The 8,897-nt window shown below is 33.2% G+C and overlaps 1 protein-coding gene across 3 annotated transcripts in view; it reads right to left on the reverse strand.

Annotated features, from left to right (window-relative positions):
* The window catches only part of LOC117101091 (regulator of nonsense transcripts 2-like), a 46,973-nt gene extending 38,076 nt beyond the window's left edge, over nt 1–8,897 (reverse strand). For 2 of the 3 annotated variants that reach the window (XM_033240964.1, XM_033240961.1), the window contains exons 1-12: nt 8,777–8,897; nt 6,804–8,055; nt 5,942–6,010; nt 5,187–5,271; nt 4,916–4,992; nt 3,394–3,642; nt 2,953–3,000; nt 2,395–2,564; nt 1,853–2,027; nt 893–985; nt 579–618; nt 143–297 (exon numbers count right to left, since the gene is read on the reverse strand). In XM_033240964.1, the coding sequence (XP_033096855.1) occupies nt 143–297; nt 579–618; nt 893–985; nt 1,853–2,027; nt 2,395–2,564; nt 2,953–3,000; nt 3,394–3,642; nt 4,916–4,992; nt 5,187–5,271; nt 5,942–6,010; nt 6,804–8,033 (2,391 nt within the window). In that variant the 5' untranslated portion in view covers nt 8,034–8,055; nt 8,777–8,897. Of the gene's footprint in view, nt 1–142; nt 298–578; nt 619–892; nt 986–1,852; nt 2,028–2,394; nt 2,565–2,952; nt 3,001–3,393; nt 3,643–4,915; nt 4,993–5,186; nt 5,272–5,941; nt 6,011–6,803; nt 8,076–8,776 lie in introns of all 3 variants that reach the window. The other variant, XM_033240963.1, reaches the window with a different exon arrangement.

Below are 8,897 nucleotides of genomic sequence, written 5' to 3' on the forward strand. Positions count from 1 at the left end.
TCCTCATTTTGGTCACCAGGGGCTTGCTGTTTGGAGTTGTCCTTGAACAAAATCTAAGAACACAAAGATATTGCTGGTAAATTGAATGAAAACTATATATTCAAAGTAAAGACTTAAAAGATTAGTCATTGTTCAGACTTACTGCTGGAACTATAGTTCGAAGGTCAGTCAGGTTTTCATGGAACGTTCTCGTGTCCTCATCTTCCCACAAAGATGTCTCGAAATCAAAATCAGAGGAAGACTTCATACCGCCAAACATTCCAATCAAATCATTTTCCCGTTCTTCTCGTAATTTCTCTAAAATTTCACAAAGAGAGTACACCGTTACTATGTGTTTACTGTGTAATATAAGTATATAAATTTTGTTCTTGAATGGGTTCAGATGTGAATCATTAACTGTCTATCTTTATATGATGAACTAAATGTGTGTAATACAGTTATATACAGCATAAACTACCTGACCCTCTCACTGTTGATGAAAAATCTGTAATAATTTTGATCTAGTTAATAACAATAATTTTCTTCCCTCTTAAACCTAATAATTTCCCCATAGCCTATAAAAAAACACAATTGTTTACCATCTTCTGGAAGATCTGGCATTTCTAGATCAAGTAAATCCTGAAGAAAAAAAAAATGTATGTACTGCATTTTGCAAATATTTAAACAAAACAGTATTACTTTACCCTAATAACAATGTACCATTTAACTAAACCTTCCCCCTTGAATAATGTTGATAACGTCCAACAAAACGACCTACAATGCACAAATGTAAACTTGTATTTGTGGGACATATGCACATTACTCTTGGCACCACTTTTGAAAGGTACATTAAGTCAAAGTTGCTAATGCTATTAATTTCATAAATGATACAAATATGACTGATAACACTTACTGACAAATTGGTCGTATTCACCAATAATTTCTGGTAGATGACCTGTGTTTCCTCAATATTTCTCTTCCTTTCTTCACTAAGTTCACCTTTTGTCTATAAAGCACATAATATTGTGGTAGCGATGATGAAATAATCACAGCTCATTATATTCTAACTATGATGTCATACTAAATAACTTCTGTAAACAATACACACAACACAATAATAGAATATTCACTTCTTAAAATTTAATGTTTGATCATTGTTTGTTAGTAATGAGATAAGAGGACATTTTTAAGTGTTCTGTGGATTTATTTTTCTTTATACGTGTATCCCATCATTTTTATTTCCTTGATGTTGTAACAACACCTAGCAAATTCTACATTTGTAGAGGCATTATATCCACTGTTTGTTGTTTTGCACAAAACAGCAGTGTCCAATCAAGATGAATGTCAGTCAATCAATTAATCAATCAATGTTGTTTCACATCAACATTCTAGTTGATATTGTGATTGATAGCCATCAGCATACCATAATTTGCATTCAATCATTCTTTTAAGCATAGTCTTTTCATTTTCTCTATTTTTTTTTGGATATCATCATTATTTGTCTATATGTTGGCTGTAACAACTGGTTTTTTTCTTATTATTTGGAAATCACACATCAATCGTACAGTGTGCAATCCAATCCAAAAAACTTGGAGTATTCAATTGTGATGCAGAGTGTTATTTCTAGTGTAATGTCATAAAACAAGCAACTTGCATAGATCCATAGCACCTACCACATATATATTATATTGTCGATATTTTGATGATGATTTTTGTAATTTGTTTTTGGGCAGAAAATAAAAACACACATGGACTGACTACTTTTTCAATCAAAAATTATATCACAAAGAAAGTGTAATAATTACAAATGTATATGAGGTTTTTACATTAAACATCTGATTTCAGTACCAAAAATCTTATTTTGTTCCCTCACCTGTAATATTTTTCTATTCTGTCTTTCACGGTTCTGTAGATCTTTGTGTTGTCTGACCAGATGTTTGGCCAGTATAGCATAATGGTCCTTCAGAAGGTTTCGGTACAAAGACTTCACTTGACTTGAGAATACTTCACTTGTGGGTAGCTTCAGGCCAAACTTTTCAACCAACGTTCTGTGTTAAGAATCACAAAAAATCAGTAATTAAATGACATCAATCAAACATTAGGCCTAAAACAAATCCTGTTGAAAATTTATCTTCTTAAGTTTTTGTAAACATTGCTGAAATTGGAGAAATGATGATGATGATACAATCAATCAATTCCTTTTATTTCAGACAATGTCCACATCAAATAAGATATACAAAACAAACAAGATTGAATTGAGAAGAGAAATAAACTACCATCTTACACCGAAACATTTGTCTCAGGCTTACACCAACTTGCAAATACACAATGTTGGATTTTGTGGTTGTGGATTTATCAAGATTTATTTGTGAAAAAGTTAATATGAAATGAATTTGAATGGTGTGTGATTCAAACCTGTTTTTTCTGGGCACCAGACCAGCAAAATCTTCTCCGCAATGTTTTACAAAACTAATGATGATTGAGATGTTGGCATGGTTTTCACGATCAGATTTCAAGATTGATGAGAGTAGTATGTTTAGCACTGGTAACCCTTCTTTATCTGTGAATACTCCATGGACTATCAACTAGGAAGAAGAACAGCTAAATTAATAATACAAATAAATGAATAATAAGAGTGGTCGAATAGGAACGTGATGTTATAATTATACCAAGCATAGCCCTTAAAGGCAGTAAAACTTAATTTGTATATTTAATCTAAGAGTATCAATATGCATCATCACTGGTCAAAAAACATAGTTGAAATCCAGGAACCTAGAACTGAACCCACAACACTAGAATTGAACCCAAGAATAATAATAGTTCATAATAGTTGGACTTGCATAGCGAATTATGCAAAAGAGCCTCTATGCCCTTACGTGATTCGTTTGAGAAATTTAAAATGAAACTATACTAGAGTAGAAACTAGGAATCGCAATTGAGCACAGGAACTTATGTATTTATTACTGATCTTACCTCAGCAAGAAGACGTATCTCCACCCTCACCTTGCTGTCAAATACAATCTAAAAAGAAAAAAACAAAAAACGAACAATACAGCTATGTTCAAATTTGACTAACAACAATTACAACAACAATACTACTACTGATGTTAATGACAATGATAATAACAATAATAAAGGTAATACTAACAATAATAATAATAAAAAAAATATTAATAATATCAATCATAATAATACTGGTAATAATACTAATACCAATAATAATACAGTAATAACAACAAAAACAATTCTCAGAATGATAATGATAGTACTCATAATAAAACATTTGCGCATTTGTGTTACACATTTTAACATCTTTTGGTACAGTATTATAGAGACTGAGATTAACTTCACTGTATGCTCTTACAGACAAAATATTAAAATAAACTGGTTGGGAAATGCTCAAGTTTATCATACCGGTTGGGAATCCTTCTCTTCTTTCTTGGGTGTCTGCGGTATGTTCTTCTGAAAGTTCTGAAGAAGCTGCGGAGCAAAGTCTGCAAAGCGTTGATGTAAAATAGATGAAATGCTGATAGCCAAGGGAACATCAGACATCTTCAATTTGGCCTCATAGATACCACTTGCAACTTCTCCAATGTACTTAGTGAGATTTAATGATTTTAAGTCATTGACTAAAGAATCTCGATTATGATCTCCCATCATCTTCTGCAAAATGAAAATTACGAAAATCAGTGTGAAATAACGTAGTACATAAAATTTACAGGGTAGCTAGTGGCTCATTTGACACCTCACATATAAATAAAAAAATAATAATATACAGTAAAACGTCCAATTTACGAACATCGATTTTAGGAATAGTCGATTTTACAAATGGTCTTTGCCCCTGATGACCAATTATTACCGTAAGTCCAATTGCGCACATTTTACAAAGTGATAATGTATATTTTCCTTAATAAAATCAAGTTTATTGTATTTATTTATTAATAGTTTGATTTTACTTCATTTCTCGTATAATAATCACTATATTAATGTAATAAACCTAACCAGAACAACAAACTACCAACACAAATGTTGTTGAATTGAGCACACATGTTTACGTTCACGAATAAGAGTGTTGGGGTCAGCAACTTATTGACATCGTGAATGCTAGATATGATCGCGAAATGCATGTAAACAACACAATTCGGCGATCTAACAACTAGAAAGAATACAATAGAAAGGGCCATAAAACATACAGATGTTTGAATAAGAGTTAAAATAATATTTTGTTAGTGGAAGAATGCCAGCGATTAAAATAATTTGGTTTTTATCGAAGGTAAATTCAGCTAGGCTCTAGCGCGGTAGGCCACGCTGCTAAACTGTCGGTTCATGCTAGGCCTGGCCGCCGTCAGCCTATCGGCGCTCAATGGCAGGGGATAGCTAGGACTAAGTATTGGAAACTGACACCCGATCTAGTTTAAAAATCATTCAATTTACGAACACCCCTTGGTACGTAAAATGGACGTTTTACTGTATATCTACGCTTCAAAGACTGAGAAACTCCAAACCAGCACCCAAACCGCAGTATGGGTTTCATATATAACACCTCAGTCTTAACGGCGTTACAACAAAGCGTACTGATGGACAGTACGCTTTGTTGTACTGTCCATCAGTACGCTTTGTTGTAACGCCGTTACAACAAAGCGTACTGATGGACAGCCATGATTGAACATCATCTATACATGCCTCTAGGCTGTCACGTGGATAGCATCCGTTACTTTCTCAGGACTGAAAGATGTGTAGAGTTAAGCGTCATTAGCATAGATGTGGTATTTAATTGAGTGATTTGAATGAGGTTTCCAAGAGGATGCACACATAAGAACAATATGGGTCCTAAAGTAGAGCATTGTGGAACACCAAAATCGACTGCTACTGGATCAGAGATAGCAGATTTAACTCTAACTACATAGCACACAATAATCACAATGATGTATCCTACTAGTTTCTTGATGAAAGCAGTGTTCTTCTTCAGACTTGAATCCAACTTGTGGAACGAATCCTCATCTGGACGCTTACCTGTTAATGGCAAATTAAAAAAAAAACTATAAAATAATCATTCAATAACATTTGGCTTTCATTGAAAAATAACAGATAACATATTATTAACAGACAGAAGCAATTTGATAAATACAAAAATTAAAAATAATAGTACAGTATACATAAAATAATTATTACTCTGCTGTACATGTAGTAAAAAATTAAAAACATACCTGGTGCTCTTAAGTTTTCATCTCTCATTTTCATTTTATATGCAATCCTATCTTTAACTTCAGCTTCAATTTCTTTAGCATGTTTCTGAAAATAGGGTGACCCATCTCAAATTTGAAGAATTGAATAAAACTATATAGGGCAGGTGTTGTTATTGATATGGCCCCATGATAAAATACAGTATCAAAGAGGTTGCTTTCCTCACTATTATAAGGCAGGGATTTCTAATTAATGCTTGTTAATGATAAAAAAAAAGAAAAAAGAAAAAAAAAAGAAAACAGTCAGATTAACACAAGGTCTTATCATCAAATTACAGTATCAGATGTATTTTTACCCTTGCAATTCTGTGACCCCAGAAATTGCAATTTGGAGTATTAAGTTTTTATTTTACCAAAGCATTGCCATAATAAAATGTTTTGTGTAAAAACCACTATCAGTAACTAGGCTATTATTTTATAATTAGGCTTATAATTTAATAATTAGTAATTATAGTAATATGAAATAACTTTTATATTTTTGAAAAATAATAAAATATTAAAATTTTATAAAGAAACAAATCTTCAGTAAAGATGATAAATTGGGTTTTTTTTTTAAAGATAAAACATACTGCCTCATAAGGATAAATAATAAAACAAATTTATTGGAGAAATTAGGACTGTAAAAGCTTTTGAGATTCAGGACCAAAAGATCCTACAAACATTCTTTGATATAAAGAACAAGTTGAAAACAAAATTAGTAAAAATAAATATTAACATACTTCCTCCTCTTCTTCTCTCTGTTTTGCTTCTTCCTGTTCTTTCAGTTTTGCATCTAAATCTTCTTGCTCCTAAAAAACATATTCACAGTTCATTGATATGCCGGGCCCATGACCTTTACTACTGATCATTGTTCCTACACTTGTATCTTCCTTCCTATCCTATATTCTTTTTTATAGTAGGCAAATAACTGGCTTTACCAGCTAAGTATTTACAAGACAGGTAGACTATGATTTTCCCAGTTTTTAATTGTTTTATTGTTCTTGATTTATGTTTAGCAACTGCTAATTATAAATGCATGGTAGATATGAAAGTATAATACATACTCCAAGTATTGAAATACACGCCATCGTGTTGGGATTCAATATTTCGACATTTTATGAATCCCAACACGATGGCGTGTATTTCAATACTTGGAGTATGTATTATACTTTCTTATCTGAGATTAATCAGTGGACCTTTCGGTTTATGGTAAATATAATATTTAGAATGCATATTAAAGTTATATGAAGCTGCTAAAAATAATGTTTAATATTTCAAAATAGTTTCAATCATTTTAAACACAGTGCAAATATATTCTAAAAAATATATAATTATATAGGTATGCATTTATACGCAAATGTTCATGAGATGTCCACACTATTATATTTTATTTGACAAATAAACGTGATATGCCCGTATTTGGAGGTAACGTATCATCATGTCCATATATGGGCACACCCCCACCAATTTGTTACATACAATTTAGCAGTGTGGACAGACTTTAAAAAATGCTTATGCAATTGACTGTTGGAAATATCTACTGTACATGATGGCAAACTTACTAATTTTGTCCATAAATTTGATTAAAATGCAAAATCCTACCTTTTTTTCTTCCTTCAACTTGGACTGACTTGCAATATCTGGTTCTGTAGAGGGCTCAATAATGTTCTTTTCCTTGTCTACTTTTTTCCCAATAACTGTAACCTCAGATTTGTTTGTAGCTCCTTTAAGTAATTGTTCCTTATCATTGTCACTTTTCTTCTGTACCTTATCATCTTGCTTAAAAAAATCTTTTCTTCTACTATCACTTCTCTGATTGTCTTTATAGCTTCCTCGTTTATGTTCTTCACTCTCACTTTTTCTATTCCTATCTCTCACATAATTTCTTTGAGGGCTTTTATCTTTTCTTTCAACCCTTTTATTCCTGTCATCATTAACTGGCTTTGTACACAAAGCCCCTTTGTCAGCATCTCCTCTAGCCCGTGCTTTTTCATCTTCTCTCCGTGCTCCTCGACTACCACGTGCAGGTCTCTCTGAGCGCTGTGCCGAGTAGCTCTTGGGACTTTTAGCTTTGGTCTCTAGGTTTTGAGAAACCAGGCCTTGGTCTTCACTACTAACTTTTTGTACCTCTGGTAAGCTTCTCGGCACAATGACTGTTCTTGTCTCTATTACCGTTTTCTGATTTGCCTGAAACTTTGCATTGTTGTTTGCATTTAGTGTTTCAGGTGAACTTGATGACGGTGGAGAAGGTTCTTCACTAACTGAGCTTATTCCTGAAGGAGTCACCGGTGTTAAACTGTCTTGTGGAATATATATCATAGCGCCTCCATCTTCATTTTGAATCTTCTCATCTAATTTTATAAAACCTTTAAGTTCCAAATCTGATGTTAGCTCATCTTTCTCCACTAATTTTGAAACATCATCTTTTGTTCCATCTTCATCCTCATTTTGATCATTTATTAAATAATTTTCCTTCATGATTTCATAAGTCAAATTAGTTTCGTTTTTAACCACATTCTCCTCCGTGGTATCCTCTCCTTTCTGGAGTTCATTCACAACAGTTTCATCGTTTTCTCCCATCACATGACATTTACTCGCAAAGATGTCTCTCTCACTTGCACATGTTGTTTTGTCAGCAATTGCTGAGTTCACATTCCCTTTGACTTCAGGTTCTATCTCTTCTACTTCATAATTCAATTTATGTTCATTTACATCATGGTGGTGTAGATTTTGTTCTACATCTGCTTTTCTCTCTTTTTCTTGCTCCATATCTCCAATTGAATGATCAATTTCTTTCTCTTTGCAGTCTATTTTCTCCTCTGTATTTTCCATTTTCCTCTGTGTCAAATACTATCTGCAGAGAACAATTGGAAGCTATATAAAAACCAAATAAAAGAGGGGATATTCTTCCGATATGCCATTGTGCATTAAAATAGCAAACCTTGGATTTATGCAAAGTTGCTGGATCAACAACCAAATAACCACAGCCTAACATAACTCTGGTTACATGTTGTACTTAGTCTGTCAAGTAGTTCTTATTATTCTACTGTGTTCCAACCATACCACTACAAACACTGATGGTAACACTGACAATGTACAAGCAACAACAATGTCCAATGAGTGGTACCAGGTGGTGTTAAGGACCCAGTGCCAGTGGTAATCACAAATAAAACAAAAACAAATTCCAACAAAATTTTAAAATTAGTAAAATGTATAAATAAATGTACTACCTAGCATAGCTAGGGCAGTATTTTCAAATGGTGACTTCTCTAGTGGTGGTAGGACTAACCTTATTTTTATTTTAGGCCTACTGTAAGTGGCTACATAGTACAGGCCCAGCCTTGCTACTAACTTAGTAACTATTACTAGTCTAGGCCTAGCCTATGCCTACTGAGTACTACTGGCGACTTGGCTTACGCTAGGTCCTAGGAAACGCAGATAGTATTAGCTTAATCTCGGGCAGGCTTAGGACTCTTTGAGACAAAGCATTATCCTATATCAATAATTCTGATCAACATACAAGTTAATATTAACATTTACCCATCGGCATATAAGAATAAATTCATATTTCTTACCATAATACTATTTTAGCTACTCACAACCAAAGATCATAACCAGTTAGGGCGCCACCAGCGTTTCAACCAGGTCCAATATTGGCACATATACAGAGATAATAATTAGCTCTCTATGTATTGG

Source organism: Anneissia japonica, unplaced genomic scaffold (genome assembly GCF_011630105.1).
Source record: "Anneissia japonica isolate Jap-2015-1 unplaced genomic scaffold, ASM1163010v1 scaffold4054_len1135799_cov195, whole genome shotgun sequence".
NCBI lineage: Eukaryota > Metazoa > Echinodermata > Crinoidea > Comatulida > Comatulidae > Anneissia > Anneissia japonica.